The 22928-nt window shown below is 45.4% G+C and overlaps 1 protein-coding gene across 1 annotated transcript; it reads left to right on the top strand.

Annotated features, from left to right (window-relative positions):
* Positions 1 to 195: 195 nt before the first annotated feature.
* VPS26B (VPS26, retromer complex component B) lies at positions 196 to 22638 on the top strand. Its single transcript, XM_045038546.1, has 7 exons — positions 196 to 418; positions 9423 to 9579; positions 14883 to 15047; positions 17869 to 18044; positions 19721 to 19863; positions 20282 to 20383; positions 21482 to 22638. The coding sequence occupies exons 1-7, from the start codon at positions 196 to 198 to the stop codon at positions 21530 to 21532; spliced, it is 1017 nt and encodes a 338-aa protein (XP_044894481.1). The 3' UTR covers positions 21533 to 22638.
* Positions 22639 to 22928: the final 290 nt, after the last annotated feature.

Here is a 22928-nt window from a genome sequence, read left to right on the forward strand (position 1 = left end):
AGCAGCGGTGCACTGGTACCCGGGGCGCTGCAGCCGGCCCTCCCCCCTCCCCGTGGAGTCGGGAGTAGTGCAGTAGCCCGCCGTCTGGCAGCGGAGCTGGGTCCTGCGTCCAGCGCTCCGGCCTTTGCTTAGGGCCCCTGATCCGCAAAGAGGAGCGGTCTTACCGAGGCCGGCCCGGCCCAGCCCGGCGGTGAGATGAGCTTCTTCGGCTTCGGGCAGAGCGTGGAGGTGGAAATCTTGCTGAATGATGCGGAGAGTAGGAAGCGGGCCGAGCACAAGACGGAGGATGGGAAGAAGGAGAAATATTTCCTCTTCTACGACGGAGAGACGGTCTCCGGGAAGGTGAGCCTCGCTCTCAAGAACCCCAACAAGCGGCTGGAGCACCAGGGCATCAAGATCGAGTTCATCGGGCAGATCGGTGAGTGGGCACCCGGGCCTTCCTCCCGGCCGCGTACGCCGGCCCAGAGCGCCGACTTGGAGGCGGGGGGAGCGGGGTGGTTCGGGGCCCAGCTCCGATGAGGCCTGTGGGAGTCTCTTGTCCACTGCAGTCTGAGGCCCGCCCGCCGGCGACAGCCCCTGCGTTGCCGGCTTCCCTGCCAAAAGTGACAGCGCACCGCGAGGGCGGTGGGGGTGGCTGAGGAAGACAGGGAGCCTCCCCGCCGAGAGCCTCATTGTTGTGGGTACCTTGCCCTGAGATACTCTAGTTGTCCCTTCAGACTGCCGCTCAGCTTTGCTTCCTGCCTCCAGGATTTCCGAGTGAGACGCTCTCCTGCCATAGCCTGCAGGTGGGTTTGTTAGGGGGAGACCTTGATCCAGTACTGCTTTTACCATTGTCTGGACATCCACAGCTGTCAGATCCAAGTTAAGTTGGTCCTCTGTGCTCACTAAGTTCACTCCCATCCACCCACTTTTCCTTTTAGATGTGGTGATGGAGAAGGCTCCCCACCCTTCTCCTGTCTCACCTTAGCTCTGATCCCCTCTGTTAGAGATAGAAAAAAGTTATCTCAAAGCTAAGGAAGGGTGTTTTGAGAAAACAGCTCTGCAGTCTTCAGTCTTTCTGTCTACTTAGCTAGTGTTTCTAAGATTTATTAGAATGCTAGTTTTCAGTTGACGAATTTTCTTCTTACAAAGAAATGATCCTTCTAAGTCCAAAATTAAATGATCGGGGCGCCTGGGTGGCTCAGTCGGTTAAGTGACCAACATTGGCTCAGGTCATGATCTCACGGTTCACGAGTTTAAGCCCAGCATCAGACTCTGGTTGCTAACAGCTCAGAGCCTGGAGCCCACTTCAATTCTGTCTCTCTCTCTCTGCCCCTTCCCCACTCGTTCTCTGTTTCTCTCTCTCCTTCAAAAAAAAAAAATCATAATTTCTCGATGCTCTAACAATCTTCAAACATGATTATTAATAATTAAAACTAGACTTTAAAAGGCGGTAACAATATAGAAGATTTGGAAGCTGCCAGTGAAGGTGGGGTTGTCTCTAATCCTAAGACTATTTGAAGTCTTGTGTTTTTAAAAACTCTCAGGTACTTTTGAAATGCATGGTCTGTGTCATTAGGTCAGGAGTAGATTCACAGTAAATACTCCTGTGGGCTGAAAAAAGCTTCTGTCAAAGGATTCATACCCTATAACACACTCTGCATGTATAACCCTGTTCTTAAGGACTTCCTGAGAAAGCTCGTCAAATACTTTCTCTCACATCCTGAGAGTTCAACAAAGAATCTGTTCTCTCTGTTTTACAGAGGCAGGAAACACTGGCACAAGTAGGAGGAATCCTGGGAAAAAGAGTCTATGTGGATAGTGCTCTGGCTGAAGTATTTGCCTCTGGTATTTAAGAAAATGAAATCAGGTCAAATACTGGCTCTTTACATAGGAAACTTTTTTGTTATTTTAAATCCAGAATATGAGTGGCCTTTTATGTAGCTGAAGGGGGCTTGAGAGTGAATTTTATACCCTCTGTTTTCCTGCCTCTAGCTTGGATAGTGTTTCTCAACAGTAGTACTGTTGACATTTTGGGCCTGATAATTCTTTGTTGTCACATGACATTTAGCAGGATATTTACCCTGGCCTCAACCCACCAGATACCAGAAACACCCCTAAAAGGCACCCACAAAGATGTCTTGAGATATTGCCTTATATCCCGTGGAGAGTAAAAACACATCTAGTAAAGGACCACTAGGTATATGGGGTGAATCCAAAGCATTTTATGCTAAGCATATTGTATGAGATAGTTGAGAAGTCCTTGCCTACTGAGCATCTGTATTTTCAAGTAGTTTTAAAGCTACTGCATGGATTCTTTGGCTCTGTAATACAAGTGTAAACAGGCACACTCTGTGTCTTATACCATCACTACAGGTGATGATACCTCATCAATACGTGAAAGGTGATCAGAATGTCCTCCACCCAGCAGTGTGACATGAGCTGTTCTTGGGGAACAGGGACAAGGCCTCCCTCTAGTTCAAGTGAAAGGAAGTTGCAGAAGCTGCTTGCTGGGCCTGCCCTGCCTGGTGTCTTGTCTAACTCCTTGAATCCCAGGACAGCAGCCCTGCCAGGTTTTCTACCAACCTTTTATCTTTCCTTGATAACTCTTCCCAAGCCTCTGAGCACTGTGGGCAGTGTTAACCCTGTGACTTTGAGGAAGCTGTGTCCCTCTCTGGGCCTCAGCTTTTTCACCTGTAAGGCAGCAATAACAGTCAGCTTGTGAGAATAATGTTGAGCTGTCAAGGGATTCTTCTTCATGAAGAGTATGATCTATTTTTGTTGACAGTCTACTGACCCCAGGGCACCAGAGCGAGGCTAGTGAGTAACTTTGCTGAGGTTGTGGTCCCGTGGTTTTCTCCTTCATTGCATCTTTGACTATGAATGAACTGGGTGGAGCTTTGGTGGAGTTCCTTGGTCTGGCTCTATGAGTGACATACAGTATAGATTTTACTGTACTGGAGTAAGAAAGTTGATATCATTGTGCTCTGTTCACCTTCCTTGTTGATTTCCATTTTAATTCAAAAGCATTCTTGTAAACCATAGTCTCTTGGGTTTGTTTCTTTCTTTTTTCCTTCTCTCCTTCCTTTCTTACAGGGAACAGTTCCACAGCTTGAAAATCAAGTGCTTTACATAATCTTTTTATCTTTATGATTAATTTCTTTTTCCTCCTGATGAATATATATTTGTCCCACCTGTGTATTCATTTGAAGGACAGACTGGTACATGATTAAGGGTCAAGCAGACAAGGTGACTTAAATTAGATAGGGCTCAGTTTATAATAGCACAGTCTTTGCTAGGGTCTTGTGAAGACCAGAGATAATATACGTGATGTGCAGGTCTTGGCACACATCATAGGTACGCAGTAAAAGGGAGTTAAGATGATCATTGTCATTTTCTCTTGACTCATCAAGAAGTTTCCAGGCACTAGACCTTTAACACATGTTACCTTGCAGTCACCCTGATTTCTGTGCAGACCATCCATAAGAAATGTTTGGACCAGGTTTGCCTCCCCTTTGGTCTGCTTGTTTGTCTCCCCACCATTGCCTTCCACTATTTTCTGAAAGGTGTGTTAGTGCAAGTAAAAACCTATGAGAGGGACGCTACACAGAGTCTTTGCTGAGACAGCTATTTGGCCTTCTGTTGCATTGGACCTCTTTGGACCCTATTCCTCATAGTTGCCCAGACCCTACTTAGAAAAGCTGCTATCTCAGTCTTGATTTTGGAGGTCCTACCTCCAAAAGGAAGAGGGTAACTTTTGTTTCTTGTCCCTTCTCTATAACTTGCTCTCACAGTCTCATCCACACTCTTATATTCTGATGATTCCCAACTTCTTTCTTTGTCCTGACCTGAACTCTACTGAGTTCCATGCCTGTGTTTCCAACTGCCTGCTAGGCACCTCCACCTGGATACCCCATAGGTCCCTCTGAAACACATCCAAAACATCCTTTCTCTCTGTCCTCCAGCCTCAGCCCTGCTTCTTGTCCTGTTTGCTCCACTGTGGCCTATGTCACCTGTGTCCATTCAGCCTCAAAAATCTGGAAGCCATCTTAGACTAACTCCTCCCACATGCCCAGCTGGCTCTCCAACAACTCTCTGATATGTCCCTATTCTGTGGTTCCTCTCCATGCCAATGCTACTGCCTTTTGTAACTCTTTTGACAGCCCCCTCCTAACTGGCCTTCCTGCCTTTCCCTCCCTCATCTTTCAGTTCATTCTTGTCTTTCAGTTCAGTAAGAATGAACTTTCTAAAAGGCAGTTCTGACATTGTCAGTCCCCTCCTTAAAATTCTGCTCATCAACTTTCTATTGGTTGAAGGGCAAAAGTGTACCCAGCTCCTTCCTGAGTGGCCCTGCCTTTCTGTCCAGCCTCATCTCTCCCTTACCTTTCATCCTCACCCTTGTAACTTCCTTAAAATATGTTTCTTTTAGAATCTTGGCATCTTCCCTTTGTGAAAATCTTTCTGCAAGGTATGACCTTCTTTCCAGGCTCATACTCATTCTGAGAGCCCCCAGCAAACATGATATCCAGATGATTTAAGCCTTTCTTCCACTGTTCTTCTACAGGCCTTCCTCACTGAAAACCAGTGCGGTAGCTAATCTCTAGTCTCAGTGGCTAGCACAAAGTAGGTGCTCAATAAATAATTGCTAATGGTACATGGTCAGATCTAGGAATCAAAGGCTGTGTTCCAGATTTTTTCTTCCAACTCCTCCTAGATAAACCAGAGTTACTTGAATGAAGGAAAGGGAGAGTGCAGATTTGCTTTGCTGCTTACTGTTAGGAGACAGGGTTTCCTGCTGGTGCTGGTGGCTGAGGCATTGGTGAGCTAGGTGTGGCCCTTACTCCAGGCCACTGAGAACTAAGATGACTTACCCACTGACAGTCACCCATGCACAGCATCTTCACTGAGGGAACTAGACAGAAACATTAAAGCGGGTGTCAGTTTGCTTGCTTTTGCATGTTTCTTTGATCAAATTTTCTTATTCCAAGTTGAGGCAGGTTTCTCCCTGAGTATAAGAAAATATGAGTTGTGTTCCACTCAGTCCTACACCAACTGCTTGGATGTTGCACTTTGAATGGTGCCCCCTGAGAGTATAAGAAGGTCTTATTTATTCACCTGTGTTGTATATGTTTTCTGTTACTTTCAGTAAGTTTTTGAGACATATTGGGTTTCTTCCTGCACCTAGTATACTTTTTCCAATGGCTTGGTCTGTTGTAACAAAACCAACAAATGTGTGGTGAGGGCATCTCCCGTGTCACTGTGACAGCTAATGGCCTACATTTTTTTTTTAATATTATGAAAAATTTATTTATTTATTTATTTATTTATGTATGTATGTATTTATTTTAATGTGAAATTTATTGTCAAATTGGTTTCCATACAACACCCAGTGCTCCTCCCAACAGGTGCCCTACATTTTTAGAAGAATGCAGTGTGGTATATAAGGAGCATAGAGGGAAGTTTTTTGTTTTGTTTTTTTTTTAATTTTTTTTTTCAACGTTTATTTATTTTTGGGACAAAGAGAGACAGAGCATGAATGGGGGAGGGGCAGAGAGAGAGGGAGACACAGAATCGGAAACAGGCTCCAGGCTCTGAGCCATCAGCCCAGAGCCTGACGCGGGGCTCGAACTCACGGACCGCGAGATCGTGACCTGACTGAAGTCGGACGCTTAACCGACTGCGCCACCCAGGCGCCCCTAGAGGGAAGTTTTTTAATTGTTAAGAGAGACCATTTTTCCGCTGCACTCATTTGGGGGGACTCTAACGCAGGACATAAGGCAGAGATGGACCACCTTGGAGACTAATGGGGTTAAATAAACCAAAGGTAATTAGAAGGTCAAAATTACAAGGGAGAACAGACATGATTACTCCTGTCTTCCAAAGCCAAATAAACAATATTTGGATTTTTTAAAAAGTTTTTAAAATTAATGCCACTAGATGGATCTGAACCCATCAGTATTAGTCAAGTGTATACTTCTAAAAACTCCAGAGGCTTTCTGTATTTTAATTCATTAACCCATGAAAAGCTAACTAAAAGGCAATTGAGATTAAATGGATTGATTCTAGCCTAGTAGTGAGTTGTTGCAGGGCTTAGAGAGCCCTGGAGAGCTGTATCTTGCTGGGGATGGGGAGCCCAGGGCTGTTACCGCTTCAGTGTCTGGGAGATCTGGGTGGATGTGGCCAGCGTGAATCTTGACTGGATTGCCAGTCAGCAAACAGTGGCTTGGGAAAATCAGGATGAAGACAAGGCTCTTTGGAAGTCTTTTTGCCCTTGCTGACTTAACTTTCTTCTAAGACCTGCGTGAAGCTTGGACCAGACGTGATTCCAGCCCTGTAGCAGGTCTCAGGTCATCTCTAATGGTGACCCTGTGATGCAAAGCTGGCTCAATTTCCTTCCAAAGTGGCAAATTCACTCCTTATCCGTTGGTGGCAAGTTTCATCATGAAAACATCCCAACTACAAAAGTTACTTCCTCCTATTGGACTGAGAAAGACAATCAAGACAGGGAAGTTACCACAACAAAAAACATGGCCAATTCCTACTAGCTTGAGATGGCTTGTTGCTGAGGGCTTTGGAGTTTGGAGAGAACTAGAGATGAATTGTCACTGCATCTTTGAAATAGATACAGGCCATTTATAGTCTCTTGACAGCTTAAACCTCTTGCTAAAACAGCATTGGGATTTCTGTTCTAATTTATGTGAGAGAAAACCAGACTTTCTGGCAAATAGTGAAGTATGGCTGCTATTTCTGCCCCTTTGCACCACAATGTTTGCAAAAGCATTGCAAATGGCTTATAAATTATAAATTAAAAAGCCCAGTCCAGCCCCACTCAGACTACACACTGGCCACTGTTTCATGACAATTAATGTAGGAGCTAGTATTAACATGTGTCCAGGGAGAAAAGCACTAAGGAGAATGTGACACTATGCAGGGAAGGACCTCTCTTACCAAAGGTGGCCACAGCCAGGTGCCCTTGCTGGGTCAGGCAGAATGTTGCTAGGATCCCCAGATGCTGGCAGTCTGCATGTTCTCTGAACGCTCTCAGGTCCTTCTCTGTTCTGTTTCTCATGTTGCCTTTGGGCTCTGTGATCACAGTTGTATATTTTTCCATCCTTCTCTTTCCATCCTTTTCTTGACTCTGGGATTTCTCATTTAAAGATCATGGATACTAGGGCTCTGCCTTGCCCTAACCCTGAAACTATGGGCAGAGTCCAGTGCTTGGGAGCTAAGACACCAGGTCCCCCAGTTAAGGGGTCAGTTCCCACATGGGCTCCAGGACCATCAACAAGGACTTGTATAGCAGCAGATCCAGGAGAGTAAGTGAAGGTGCCCTTGTCACCGAGGCTCTTCCCACCTACTCACTGCACTTCCTTGCATTTATTGGCGGGGGGCGGGGGGGGGGGGTGCGGCGGCACAGTTCTTGGATTTTAAAACTAGCAATGGATTGCTCACCTTTCCCTGTCCTTTCCCTTATTGTTTGTAAGTGTCATCTCCCATTTAGTGACTTTGTGGAGTATTACTCACCACCCAGAATGCTACTTGCTACTGATCCTATTTAGTGTTTGGAAGAGAGAATGGATTGTTTGTAATATAAAGTGGATCAAAGTGTAACTACATAGGAAATCAGCAGCAAGCTGTAATCAAAGAATACAATGTAAATTAATGCAGAAGTGGCACTAGTTTGGGATTAACCATGCTGCTGCCACCTTCCTGAGTTGCATAAATCTTAACGACAGAGCCCACTTTGCTTTAGAATGCTTCCTTGTCTGGGAGTGGGGGTGGGGGGAAGGCTTCTCATGGAATAGGTTTGTCAGAACCAGCTCCTCAGGCAGCAAGGGGTTGATTTTGCACTCAGACTGAAAGCACTGCTTGAAACCATTTTCTCTTTCTGGGCATGGTTCTCCCCTGGGGCAGGGCTGGACACTGCATTTCTTGGGCCCAAAGTTTTAGTCCTGATCAGGGCTTACATCTTGTGCTGTCTGAGGCTGACCTGAGCAAATGCATCTCTGCCCCACTGCCCTGATGCTTTGGTTATCCCTGAGAGAGATTACCTGCTGTGCTCTGGAGATATGGGAGCTGGTTTGGTAGGCGGTTGTCCCAGACACTCCTCTCCATGGACCTGTTTCTTTATCCCCAAGCAGCCAGTAGCAGAAGGAGTGAGTGTACTCCACCTGCTCCATGTTCCCAGTTGGTTTACCCTATCACAGTTTGCAGCCTCACATAGGACCGGAGCCCAGAAATGCTTGAGATGTGGTACCTTGACTGTAATGTGGCCATATATACTCATAGTCAGTATTAAGTGTCCCCTCTGCACAGCCAGGTACTGAGGAGGTGCCAGGAACCTGGGGATATAGGCCTTATCTCTAAAGACCATGCATATAGAGTATCCTCAAATAGCAAAGTACAAATAGGTACAAAATAATATAGGATGAATTGATAACATGAACTTATAATTAAGACTCAAATGCCAGAACTATTTCTAGAGGAGGAAGAATTTAGAGCAGTGCTGCTTCTCAAAGTGTGGTCCCTGGACCAGCAGTACTAGCATCCCCTGAGGGCTTGTTAGAAATGCATATTCTTGGGCCTCACCCCAGACACTAGAAGTGAGGCTGAGCAATCTGGTTTTAACAAACTCTCCAAGTGATTTTGGCACTCCCTGAAGTAGAGGAACCCCTGATTTAGATGGAGGGAATAACATTAAAACTTCTGCGTCAAATTGGCCACATGGATTCCCTTGAGGGATAGCAGCAGCCAGCAGCTAATATGTTTTGAGTATTTACTATCTATTGGGTACGATTCTGAGTCCTTTACCTGCATTACTTCCTCTAATTCTTATAGAACCTTACGAAGTGGGTTATGTTATTACTCCCATTGTACCAGGTCATAAAAACAGATTCATTCTAGCAGGAGATCTCTAATCTCAGCTTTGCAGCCAACTCTGAGATTCTAAGCCAATCATTTAACCATGCTATGTCTCAGTTTCCTTCTCTGTTAAATGGGTGACAAGGCCTGTCCTAGATACTTCAGAAGATTATTATAAGGAAGATAGGATTAAATAACTATGAATATGCTTTCAAAAGTTAGAAACAGTTTTAGAAATGTTTTTAAAACAGTGTGGTGTTTTTGTTACCGGTTCCCCCGATATATCTCTTAAAGTACCAGCCTGATGTGCTAGAGCAGAGTTATATTGGGTTTTTACTGTGCCACAGAATTTCTCTATATAAAACCGAGTGTTTGGAAAGTGGGGAGGGAAGGAGACCAGTATATGGAGAATGCAGTGCAAGAGCGGGATTAGGAAAAGAAAAGGAGTCAAAAACAAGGCTGGGGGAAGTTTGTTTTGGAGAGAGGTCTCTCAGAAGCGGGGGTCCTGCAGCCTGGGATCCCCCTTGTTAAGCCCTGTGTAGCTTGGGGTCCGGTTGTAGAGGCTGACGCTCTCTCTCCAGAGCTCTACTATGACCGTGGGAACCACCATGAGTTTGTGTCCCTGGTGAAGGATTTGGCCCGGCCCGGAGAAATTAGCCAATCACAGGCCTTCGACTTTGAATTCACCCACGTGGAGAAGCCCTATGAGTCATACACAGGCCAGAATGTGAAGCTCCGGTAAGTTGTTAAGTTGTGTCTGCTGTTTCCCCACCTTGTCCCTGCTGTTTCCCCACCTCACCCCTGAAGCTGTCTACATTTGAGTCTTTTTATATAGGTATTGAGAAGGAAGAGAACTGAGAGCAGTGGCATGCTGGTAAATGTTTAACAATGGACTCTCTGGGAGGAGAAGCCCTAGTTTATAGCATTTGTCAGTTTCTCATGTAAATATTCCTACCGTGGCCAATTTCAAGCTCCCAACCTGAGGTGCCTGATTACAGAGTTGGGGAGAGATGTACGGTAATCACCTTTACATAGCATTACTGTCAGACACTAGATTTTAATTCTCCTAAAAGCAGACAAAATCGGTAAACTGTAGCAAGATTATTAAGAAGCAATGAGTTTTGAGTATGTATTACCTTTGTTTTTAATAGAATCCATTTAAGTTTAGGTAATTTAGGTTTTTTTAATTTATGTTTATTTTAGAGAGAGAGAGGGAGAGGGAGAGAGAGGGAGGGAGGGAGGGAGGGAAGGGCAAAGAGAGAGGGAGACACAGAATCCGAAGCAGGCTCCAGGCTCTGAGCTGTCAGCACAGAGCCCAATATGGGGCTCAAACTCACAGACCACAAGATCATGACCTGAGCCGAGTCAGACGCCCAATCGACTGAGCCACCCAGGCACCCCAAGTTTAGATAATGTTTAAAAATTGCTATATTTAACAACCAGTTTATAAAATTCCTGAAAACTGAATAGTCAGCTTTCATACACTGGGATGAGCTGTATCCCAGCACACCATGGGCTGCACATCAGGACCTGCGAATCCTTGGTCCAGCTCTGCCACACAGCAGCAGTGGGATCCTGAGCTCTTGCTTGAAAAGTAGGTAATAGATTTGGATTCTAGTTCTAGGTCTGTCCTCCACCTTTTGGGGTGACAGGAGAATAAAACATAACACAGATTTTCAAAAAATTTAATAAACACAATTTAAGTACATGGGACTGTTTTTATTCTTCTGGTTTCTGAGGATAGGGACTGATTCCAGGGGCCTCTTGGGTTAAAAAAAAAAAAAATCCAGGGGGCGCCTGGGTGGCTCAGTTGGTTAAGCGTCTAACTTCAGCTCAGGTCACGATCTCATGGTCCGTGGGTTTGAGCCCCACATTGGGGCTCTGTGCGGACAGCTCAGAGCTTGGAGCCTGTTTCAGATTGTGTCTCCCTTTCTCTCTGCCCCTCTCCTGCTCACCCTCTGTCTCTCTCTCTCTCTCTCTCAAAAATAAACATTAAAAAAATTTTTAAAAAAATTTAAAAATCCAGAGCAGCTCTAGACTCTTGGATGTAACTTGAGATTATGTGAAGTTACTGGGATAAAGCCAACTTCCTCCATCACTCTGGACACCTGGCTCCAGGTTTGATGCCACCTTAAGATCAGCTCATCTTAATCACCTCAAAGCCTGGTTTTCAGATGGTGCGGACTACAGCAAGACCTTTCCTCTCCTTCTGTCTCCCTGGTCTCCCCTCTTCCGTCAGAAGAGTGATTGTAGGCTCTTCTTTTTCAATCTTTGCAGAGAGGTCTAAACACTGACGTTACCCAAACTAAAGACAGTGTTTCCTAATTGCATTCAGAAAAGGCTACAACAGTAGCCTGTCTAGTTGTCACCTAAACTTGCCTGTGGGACTTACTGTTATTTAATTTAGTATTTTCAGTGGATTGCTCTTAAATGTTTTTAAGTCAGAAAAAAAGATGTTGAAAAGAGTGGTGATACTTCAGAATATGAAAAATAGGATTACCATATGATCCAGGAATTCCATTCATGGGTACACACCCAAAAGAAGTGAAAGCAAGGGCTCAAACATCAGTGTACACCCACACTCATAGCAGATTGTTCACAATAGCCAGGTGGACCAACGTAAGTTCCATTAGCAGATAAATGGATACACATACAGTGGAATATTATTCAGCTCTAAAAAAGGAAGAAAATCCTGTCATATGCTACAACATGGATGAACCTTGAAAACCTTATGCTAAGTGAAATCAGCCAGCATAAAAAGACAAATACTGTATGATTTCACAACAATGTGAATGTGCTTAATGCCACTGAAGTATGATTAAAATGTTAAATTTTGTTGTATATATTGTAGGGGAGGAAAAGGGTTTTTTCCCTTTTTTGATCTTAGGTCGACTGGCTGAGGTTCTGCAAATCAGACTGACAGAAGACAGGCTAGCAAGAGAGAAGCAGACCAGTTGATTCACATGTGCATTGTGCATACACACAGCGATGGTCATGCAACGGGGTGGTTAGAACTCGGAGCTTACATGAGCATCTTAACAGAATAATAATTTCACAGAGAAATGACGAAACAAAGGAAAGGGACTTTGAGCTTTTAGGGGCAACAAATTCTGGGAAGGTAAATATATGGGGGAAACAAATGGAAAGTAAGAGTTTGTTTAGTAAGATTTGTTATGTAGATTTCTCTAGTGCAGTCTCTGGGCTGATAACAGTTGTCTCTGATGATTAAGAATGTTCTGCTCTTCCTGCTAGAGAGTGGGGAGGGCAGAGAGTTTTTCTTGTGTCTGCTTCTTATTGCTGTATATAATCCTGTACCAGAGTGGCATATTTTGGAGTGGCATACTCTAAATCCCTTCTGTATTTTACCACACACATGCACACACAAAATGAATAAAAGAGAAAAAAGTGTTGCTGTCCAATTAGATGAAGACTTCAGGATTCATGTTGAGAAAGAGAGGAGGTCAAGAAGAGAAAATTAGTTAAGGGAAGTTTATAAATTTCAGTTCCAGATTAAGGGCTTTTATCTTATCAGGCAGAGGGAAAACATGAAAAGATCATTCTGGACTCCTCTTTCTTTATATTTGGTTGAGGGAGTGGTTCTTTTGGACAATTAGTTTAAAGTCAACCCACACTATTTGATGAATGGTGCAGAGACAAAATTGTTAGAAGGCTAGTATGAGGTTCTTCCTAAGCATCTTACCTTAGTAGACACAATGGGACCAGGCAGAAAATGAGGAATTTAATAGATATCAATAGAATTGACCAGTGAGTGGAGATGCGAACATATGGCTATCAGGAAGAAGAGATGACTTATATTTTAAATGATTCATCCAATTTTAAAGCCTGCAGCACTGGCAGAATGTGTGAAAGTTCACTAGACAGTTGGAAATGCAAGCCTGGCACTCAGGACAGAGAAATGCACTGTTGGGAGTCCTCTGCTCAGGGGTAAAAGCTGGTACATTTTTCAAGAAGGAGAGCTGAGGGAGAAGAGCCCAGGCAGGATCTATTGGGGCATTTGGTGGGGGGATAAGAGGGTGGGGTGGGGAGAGAAGCAGGGTAAAGCCCTCTTGTGGAACTATAGGAAGAGCATTTCAAGGAAGAGGAGGAAGTATTATACACTCCAGTGTAGAAACAAGCTAAAAGAAAAGACCGCTGGATTTAGAAACTAGGGGACCATGTGTTACCTTCAGGAGGACAGTTTCTGGTGGTGGAGACAGAAGCCAGGGGTGAGTAGTAGTGACTGGAAAGAAGCTGCAGTAGTTAGAACAGGACCCCTCAGTGACAGCTGTTCCAGAAGAACGGTCAAGAGTGTAAGACCTGGAATGTTGGGGAATTGATGAGTTTGGGACTTTGTATAAACTCAAAGAAGGAGGACTTTATTAGAGAGAGATTCAATATGTTGAGAAAATTGGAAAACTTGAAGACTCAAAATACCAGATAGTGGTTCTCCACCAAGGCTCCTGTATTAGAATCACCTGGGTGGTTTTAAAAAATGTTGATGCCTATGTCCCTCTGTGGAGCAGTTACATGTCAGCTCTGCCTGGGCATCAGGATTTTGGAAGCTGCTCCCCCCCCCCCCAGGGTGATTATAATGTGCACCCAGAGTGAAAGTCATTCTGCCTGATGGAGGAGGAGAAAGGTCTTGAGAGACCGAGGTGCCGTTGGAAGGAGGAAAGGATGGGCAAAGATACAGATGCACATTTAAGCCCTAAGTTAGACACAGCACAAAGCAGAGAAGGGAGAGAATTAGAAATCTTGACTTGGAAGGCCTTCCTCTTCTTAGTAGAGTAAAAGCTGTGAATCCCACAGAGAAGGGGAGAGGAGGCTTGAAAGCCTGAACAATTAGAAAAGGGTTAGGGACAAATAAGTCTTGGGGAATGTGGCAGAAGTTACTGAGATGAATAAAAGGGTTGCCAAGCATCAGTCAGGGCCACACAGAGGAGAGTAGCCTAAATGTGCAGTCGATCTGGTTAGCAGTTTTCTCCAGGAACAGTTGACAGGTGATGCAGATTATCTAAGTTTATTTTAGAAGAAGATATTAAAAGGGTGTTCATTCACTGGGTATTAGCACAAAGTAAGTCCAGGGGACACGGATGCTGGGGATCGGCTGCACTAGGGTGGCTGACTGGAGAGGTCAGGCTTGGCTTACTAAGCCCTTCAGGGGCCATGTCTCTGTTCTTCCCTACTTGTCTCCTACTGCAGCAACACCTCCCCAAGGATCCACAGTTCAGCCAGAGACTATCTTTGTTCAGGACCTCTCCCACCTCTGCTGCTTTACTTGTAAGGTCTGCTCTGCCTGAGTGCCCTTTTCTATCTCTCTAGCACTTGATTCTTCTATCTGATTTAGCACTTGCTCTGTGTTCTAATTTTTCTGTTTGTTGGCCCACCCTCCCCAGTGGACCGTGAGCTTCCCATGAGACTATATCTTATTCATCCTGTGCCAAACAATAAACGTTTGCTGAATGAAGAGCTGACTTACTTTCTCCATTCCCTATTTCTCCCATTTAACTCGAGGGACTTGAAAAATGCTTATTGATTGAATATTGTTAAGTAAACAGGCATGCAAATAGATGAGTGTAAGACAAATCCCTGTGCCTGAAGAGCCAGGAGTTAGTTGAAGAAGTAAAACCTGTACACAAATATACATGGTAGGCAGTGGTAAGGAGCATGAAAGGCATAGGATAACTTGCTATAGGCATATAAAACAGAAACCATTTTTATTTAGGGCAGTGTTCTCAGCTCAGAGGATGGGCTTGAAAAGGGATTTGAGGGAAGGTCTTTGAACTCCCTGGAGCTATAATTACAAAATTTCATGTTATAAGTGCATATGTTCATTTTTGTTTGTTTTGTTTGTTTGTTTGTTTGTTTGTTTGTTTGTTTGTTTTTCCGGGAGAAGGGTCCACTGAGGTAAATTCTCAAAGGAATACAAAGCCCCAAAGGTGAACCACCGTAAGGGCTTTTCTCCAGTGGCCCTGTTTGGTGAGTAAATCAAGGCAGCATCTAGAAACCAGAAGTGTTCACAATACGTCTATCTCCTATAGGTATTTCCTTCGAGCCACCATCAGCCGCCGTCTCAATGATGTTGTCAAAGAGATGGACATTGTAGTTCATACACTCAGCACATATCCAGAGCTGAACTCTTCCATCAAGATGGAGGTTGGGATTGAGGACTGCCTGCACATTGAGTTTGAGTATAATAAGTCCAAGTAAGTATCTGGGGCCTCATGGTTGTGAACTATTGAGGGAGGTTAATAAGATAGTACTTAATGAGAACGCAAGCTGGTGGAGTCCTGGCCTTGGCTGGCTTGAAGTGACGTGTTCACTGACATGGTACCATGAATATATGTGCCAGGCTGGTGAAAGGTAGATAGAGTAGGAAATCAAACTTCATTCTACTTAAACTAAACTGTTTGCAGTTAAAAAGGTACATTTAAGTCAAATACCCCGCATTGTCTTTCAGAGTGAAGCTAGACAAACTTTGAGGTTGTTTTGGTACAGCTCTTGCCTTCTACTGATGACCACGAAGCATCTCAGAATACCATTCCTGTTATCATTTGTGTCTGATCTACAATATGTCTTTACAGATCATTGTGAAGAAACCAAACACTGGCCACAGTTTGTTGCTTCCTCCTGAGCTTAAATGAATTGTAGCAAAGAACACCTCTTTATAAATGTCTTTAAATTTTAGCTGGCAAGTTGGGAAGCCATGTCTATTTTAAACTGTGTTTGCTGTCTGAATGTGAAACTATTTAAGTGCTTGTAAATCACAAAACTTACTGACACTTCAAAAATGTACCACAGACATCTTTCTTTTCAGTATATACATTCCTGAAAACGTTTGAAAATCAAACATGCAAAGTAAAAGTGTATTCTATTCACAGAGAGCTAAAAAAAGAAATTAGAGTCTCTAACTAGGGTTCTCACTAGGGAGACCCTCACATCAGACCCACTGTTTTCAAGAGCAACAGGGTTGTCGGGGGGAGGCAGGGGGGTGTTGTTGAGCCAATTGGCTCTCCTGTGAAGGGAGAGGAACAGGGCTTTTTAAAAAACTAGCAACATACATGGTTCCTAGAACAGGGGTGAGGGAAAGGCATATTTTTTTCCCCTGCCCTCTGGCCTGGAACCACTTGTGACCCAGAACGGGCCCTGCTTCGCTGGTCCCACCTATGGAATGGGGTGAGGCGAGCTGGGAGGGGGTGTTGATCTGCCCCAGGCAAGGACACGTAAGGAAACAGCCTTCTTCCACTTTCTCCTCACAGTCTCAGGGCTCTTTGGGCCTTCTGGAAAGGAGCCACCAAAAGTGCATGCCCACCAGTGCTCCAGCTACCTGGTAAAAGGGGTAGTTGGCAGGCAGTGCTACCTTGTGGAGCTCAAAATAGCTGTCAGTCAGCAATATGTTCAGGACCAAGCATGGTATGTGAAAGGCACTTCAGGGAGTCTATTTTATAACATCAAGAACTGGGTGTTCAGACCTGTCCTGCCCTCTCAGCAGGCTGTGCTGTGCAAAAGCAGTCTAATGGAGAGCCTAATCCCATTCTACCATTAAGGATTGCCCTTGGGGTAAGATTAGCAGGTAACACTTTTATGCCTCAGGTTTCTCACCTGAAAACTGGAGTCCTGGATCAGGATAATAGGTTTCAAACACATACAGAAAGGATGAAGTGAAAGAAGAGCCAGGAACCAGGGTTCTATGCCCTCCAAAGGAGTGATACTTTTATGTTTTTCACATTTTAGTGCTTCCATGTAGGATTTCATTGAGAATAAAGGAATTTCCAGGGGCACCTGGGTAGCTTGGTTGAGAGTCCAGCTTCAGTTCAGGTCAGGATCTCAAGATTCATGGGTTCGAGCCCCATGTTGGGCTCTGTGCTGACAGCTCAGAGCCTGGAGCTTGCTTCGGATTCTGTGTCTCCCTCTTTCTTTTCCCCTCCCCCTCTCGTGTTCTATCTCTCTCTCTCTCAAAAATAAACATTAAAAAAGATTTAGAAGAAAAATGTTTAGTTTTTCAAAATTTGAAACCCCCTAGAATCTATGATCTCTCAGCATTCCTTCTAAAATGCTGGGAGTGGCCTACGTGCTGCTTTTGTAAGTGTTCTTAGGTTATCTACTGAGAGTGTCTGCAGTCTTCCCAGTTAGACTGTAAGCAGAAAGGCAGAATGAAATAGAGGGGAGAAGACAAGCCTAGAAATTAGGCACCTGGGCTTACACCCTGTGTCTGTCCCCTACTCAAATCTGGTGCAGGTTTGAACCAGGGGTTCAAGATAGGGGTTCTATCTTCTTTGAACTTTCTTTTCTTCACCTGTAATATAAGGAGGTTGAATTCTAAAGTCCCTGCCAATACTTACGTCCATGATTCTGAGCTTCAGGTTTGAAGATTTTCCCCTCTGCCTGCATGTGCACACACAGACCACTGGTACTACAGACTGACTCAAAAGCTTGAAAGGTCAGAAAGCATCGTGCAGCATGGCCGAATTCACAACAGCTCACAGAGCACACACCATGTCAACAGGGCCCAGAGAGAAGGTGCCCATGGAGCAGTATGCATGCCCTGGCCTGTCACATCCACAGCAGACGAAGCTGCTTGCTGCAGGCCACCAAGGCCCACTTCCCAAAAGACGTCTTGTGGAGTTCAGAGACAGAGAGCAAGACCTGGTTCCTGTATTTGTGGGGCTGGACTCCCATACATCAGGACATCTGAGACAACACATACACAAATACACAAGGCATAAACAGAATTAAAGCACTGGGGAGATAGATCAGATGAGCATATAACATGCAGGAAAGATGTCCTGTGCTTACATACGGAAGAATGGAAGGGATAGGGACTACTGTGATTCAAGTAAAGAGCATAGTGGGAAATCATTCTGCAGTGGCAGTTGTGGTGAAAATATGAGTGAGTGTGCACCATGACTCCCCATCTTTAGCCAGCCTGTATGGCGGCGCCCCTGTCCTGAAACCCAGAAGGCCTGGAAATGTGCACAGGTCAGCTGCTGTACACACATCTTGTTTTCTGTGCTTTCTCTTCCCCAGATACCACTTGAAAGATGTCATTGTAGGGAAGATCTACTTCCTGTTGGTGAGAATCAAAATCAAGCACATGGAGATAGATATCATCAAGCGGGAAACGACGGGCACAGGCCCCAATGTGTACCATGAAAACGACACGATAGCCAAGTATGAGATCATGGATGGGGCGCCCGTGAGAGGTGAGCATCCTGGCCCCCAAGCCCACAGCCACCTCCCCTGTTCTCCCAGGCCCAGCATGGAATTATGGAGGGGCCTGGGGTGGTTATACTGCTAAAGTAAGATTGCCTATTCACCTATAATTTCTCATCTCTAATTGTCTATTGTGGATCCCAATAAAGAGGAAAAGAAGGGCTGGGTATATGGAACTCCAAGCTCCTTCTCTACCTTCACCCAGAAGAGCTCCACCTTGGCCTCGTTTACACATTGAGCTTGTACTGGAGATTTCATCTTAAGAGTTACACGTCTTAAAAACAACAACAACAACAAAAGCTTGAAAAGTACTGGTTTAGCAGATAGTTTTACCTATCTGCTATAAAAGTACTGGTTTAGCAGATAGTTTTACCTATTTAGCACATTTTACCTACTGACATTCTTTGCTACTAGGGAGCAAGATATTAATGCAGAATAATCATTTTTGTTCCTTAGTTCTAGCTCTTGTGAAATGACTCATTCTCTGAATTCATTCACCAAGTGCACATACTCCATCCAGCACTACCAGGTGCCACAGACCACACCAGGAACGGGACAGAAACAGTGCGCCTCCGCCCCACCCACCCCAGAGCTGACATTACATCTGGAGTGAATGGAGTTGCAAGCTTTGTTATTTGGGGAGTCTGTGATTATTTGGTAGTAGCAATCATTTATGTTCTTCTGGCCCTGCAGCCATTGATGATGAAGAATATATTTTTTCATTTAGAAGTGCTTGGTGATGCCAAGGTTTTATTCAGTTTATTCCTACATGTCTTCCATGTGGAAGGAGGGGACAATGACAGCCGATTCTTGGGCATCATCATTCTAGGTCCTTGCGGGGGGATAGGACTGAACTTTCCTGACTCTCTGCATGTTCCATTTTTTTCACCAGCTGTACAAGTAAACCCACTTGTCATTTCCCCTGAGAAATAAGACAAAACAGTAGATAATTAAAAGTGCATTTATATTTAGCTTAGGCTACATTATAAGTTTGGCCTTTCTCAGTAGAATTACTGTCCTAATTTCATTTCTCTTAAATTAGGAAAGGCACAGTGTTAGAGCTGGAAGGGACCTAAAATATCATGTAGTGTGATTCCACAATTTTCCACATGAGAAAATTAGGGTCCAGAGAAAGCAATGGACTTACACAGAAGTCATACAACTGGTTAATGGAGAACTGGGACCAGAATGAGGATTTTCTCTTTTTCAGATCATTATACCACCCTGTTTATCCATCTTAGAGTGGGATGTGTTTTGCGGGGCATACACCATTTAGGTTGGAGGAAGGTGGCATTGAAATTGCTGACTGACATGATGAGTTAGCTGGGGCTTGGCAATTGGCCTGTTAAAACACAACAACTAGACACATTACATATAATCGAAAGATGCTTAGCAGTAGTATCCTGTGCTGTTCATACTCACTGGTCTCTATGTTGGAACAGTGAGAGAAGATGCAACAGGACCTGGAATCAATTGCAGAGTCACGTTTTTGCTTCAGAAGATCACTGAGCCACAGAGTGCAACTTCCCAAAGGCTAGAAGTATTCCCTTGAGTGTGCCATGACACGCTCAGGTGGCGCCTCCCTTGCTGTGGGCAGAGAGTGACTTGGTGTAAGGTAGGGTGGGTCACTTTGCCCTTTGCTCTGACTTCTGCCTGGCCCTTCCAGGAGAGTCCATCCCGATCCGGCTCTTCCTGGCGGGCTACGAGCTCACCCCCACCATGCGGGACATCAACAAGAAGTTTTCCGTGCGCTATTACCTCAACCTGGTGCTGATAGACGAGGAGGAACGACGCTACTTCAAACAGCAGGTGAGGCCCAGGTACCTCCCTGAGACCCCTGGCTGCCCTAGAGCCAGCACAGGAAGGGCATCATCCCTGTGAAGATCAGGTTCCATTTCTGACGGATTAAGTGGAGTGGTATAGGGGAGAGAGTTTATTAGTCTCTGTGCCACTTGTTGGTTCACTGAGAGGGAATCCCATGACAAGAATGAGGGTCCCTACTTGACACCTCAAATTCGCTTTCGCAGTCCCAAGGCCAGTGACCACTCTGCCCTTCCTGCCCACACCAGAAGGAGCCCTGGGTGGTGTGGACAGTGGCTATCTTTGGTGAGAGAGGAGCAGAGGAGGTTTTGCTAAGATTCCTGGGAGAAAGTTAGAGCCTCTGGGAACCCCACCCTCATGCCTCCCTCTCAAGATATCATGTCACCTCCTTCTCCCAATTCTGCAGGAAGTGGTGTTGTGGCGGAAGGGTGACATTGTACGGAAGAGCATGTCCCATCAGGCAGCCATTGCCTCACAGCGCTTCGAAGGCACAACCTCCCTGGGTGAGGTGCGGACCCCCAGCCAGCTGTCTGACAACAACAGCAGGCAGTAGGCCCCCAGGGCCAAGAAGCTGCTGGGCTTCCACCCAGCACCCCTGTCTACCAAACACCAGCGGCTGGGGGAGGGGAGGACGGTGTGATGTTCAACTGACCCGTTACTTGCAACCTGAAAACAAATCATGTTTTGACTTAAATTCTTTTTTTCTGAAGAACCTAAGGGGCTTGGGTTGGGAGGCAGTCTCCTTGAGATTCTGCGGCTGATGTGAGAACAGGGAGAGGTAGCATTCTGGTAGCTGGTCTCTCTGGGGAAAAGAGCCTTTTGTTGAGGCCTTCCATGGGGGGCTGCCTCACATCTTGCAGGGGAGCAAAGAGCAGGCATCCTTGGATCCTGGGTCTCTGAGCTTCCTGATACAGGATCTGAGCATGTCCCTGGGATTCTGAACTGCCAGCGGGGCCAGGGGGTAGTCCTATCTTATTCTCCCCTCTGCTATGTCTGAGGTAGTGGCCAAAGAAGCTGGTCCTTCCCCATCCTAAATGGCAGCAGGGAGACTCAAGATCAGGAAGCTACCTCTTTGGGAGTCTTGGATGTGGTGCTTTGACGTTTCCACAAGCCACCTCCTTTCTGGCCTTTCTCTCACTGCTGGGACCCAAGCACCTCCCTTCTCCATCTTCTACGGACTCTTGTCAGTAACGTCCTGGAACAGAAGCTTGTGGAAGGGCCTTTGGCTGTTGTCCCCTCACCTGTGAGAAATTCTGGGCACAGAGACACCTGGGGTTAGTGTCATGCATGGATGGCAGCAGTGTTGGATATAAGAGGCCAAGCCAGAAGTATGGTGACTATGTGTGGTTGCAGTCTGCCTGCACCCCATGACTGCACTCTCCAGCCCTGAGGGCTGGGTGGCTCTATGATACTGCTGTGTGCCACAGCAAGCCCAAATAAGGGCATGTGTTTCCTTTAAGAGATCCCGGGAAGGCCTTGATCTCTTTGCTTCCCTAAGAATGGATCCTCATCACTCCTTGCTCTCCCTTCATTTAATTTGTGGGAAGTAGGGCTTGTAAGTTTTGTTCTTACTGTCACCCATGCCCCTTCATTCTCTGAGTTTCAGGAGGGAGAGGAGAGCCTCAGCAGAAGACTCTGCTACACAACTTCAGAATAATTCTGCTTGCCAAATTATGTCTTCACCTTCACCAGTTGGCTGACCAGACTTTAGGACCATTGATGTTTTTGTTTAAAAACATACAGAAACTCTTGTGGGTATTCTTGTTACATGAAAGGAAAGGGGACCTTCCCTCTGTTGCACTGTGCTCGGGCCTATTGGAGTAAAGGTGTTGACATCCTTTTCTGCCTCATCTGGAAATGACCAATTGGCCTTCCTTCCCTTCAGGCAGACCCCATTGGCCAATAAGTCCAATATCTGTGGGTCTGAGTTCTCTATAGTTTGGAAAGCAGGGGGTTTTGTTCCTTTGTCATCTTTTAGTGTGGAAAATGGGGACTCCTCTTTTCCTCAGAAATCAGTGTACTCGTGGGCCTCTGACTGGGCAGGGCTCATGGGTCAGGACTGAGACTGGGGGGAGAAGACACTGGGATGACACTAGAGGTTGACTGGGGACAGCAGAACCACAGAAGGTAAGGTGGCTCCCCCACATGCTGGACCCCGAGTTCAGGTGCGACGGACAATCTCATGGGAAGAGAATCATCCATCCAGCTGCCCCTGGATTATCAAGTTTGGAGTTTAAGGATATGGGGGAGGCAGATTGTGTGCTCCTTGTCTTTTCCAGATCATGAGATTAGGCTCTGGTGTGCCTCCCATAACAGCTGGTATTCTAACTAGAAAGTTCCTCTGCCTCCCTACTGATAACCCAAATTCATTTTCCAACTTTCCTAACATCTTAAACTTTTTTTTCTGGGAGAACTAGAAGATAGAATTTGCTTTTATTCTCTCAGGAGCTGTGCACAAGCCAGGTCTTCTGTTTTCTCTCACTCTGCCCCCATTCTCTACTTCTTTATGCGACTGTGGAAGTGAGAGGAGGGACCGCCCCCTCCTTTAAAGGTCCCCATACCTGGGAGTGCATAGGTACTAAACCAAGCAGTGCAACTTGTAATTAAGCAGCTGCAGTGTTTACATGTTTCTTAATGTGTCGTCTTTTCAATGGCTGTATTTTAAAAAAAAAAAAGAAGAAAAAAAAAGAACACTTGTTTCAATTGTCTCTCTGATTAAAGGAAGCCCCTGTGGCTTGGAGGCATTGTGCCCATGGTCCACCAGGTTCTGTGGTTTCTTCTGTCTTATACTGTCTTATACTCACACAAAAGGGGAGACAGACACCCACCCTGATCCAACATGACACCTGCCCTCTCTGTGGCTGTGGCCCCTGGCGAACACTGATGTTTTATTCACACCCATTTTAGATAAGCATATGCTGAGAAAGGAATCCCAGCTGTATTCTCACCTGGCAACCTGTGCTGATGTTGCTGGTGGTTTAAAGCCCTATGGGACCCAGATGACTTCAGGGGCATCTGAGGAAGGCTGGTGTAGAAAGACAAAAGTTCATTTC

This window comes from Felis catus, chromosome D1 (assembly GCF_018350175.1).
Source record: "Felis catus isolate Fca126 chromosome D1, F.catus_Fca126_mat1.0, whole genome shotgun sequence".
NCBI lineage: Eukaryota > Metazoa > Chordata > Mammalia > Carnivora > Felidae > Felis > Felis catus.

What these genes read in the sequence shown, in the direction of transcription:
- VPS26B (XM_045038546.1), top strand. Translation starts at nt 196, where the DNA reads ATGAGCTTCTTCGGCTTCGGGCAGAGCGTGGAGGTGGAAATCTTGCTG. An exon ending in TTTGAGTATAATAAGTCCAA is followed by an intron (nt 15,048 to 17,868) that starts GTAAGTATCTGG and finishes TCTCTTCCCCAG; the next exon opens with ATACCACTTGAAAGATGTCA. An exon ending in GACGCTACTTCAAACAGCAG is followed by an intron (nt 19,864 to 20,281) that starts GTGAGGCCCAGG and finishes CCAATTCTGCAG; the next exon opens with GAAGTGGTGTTGTGGCGGAA.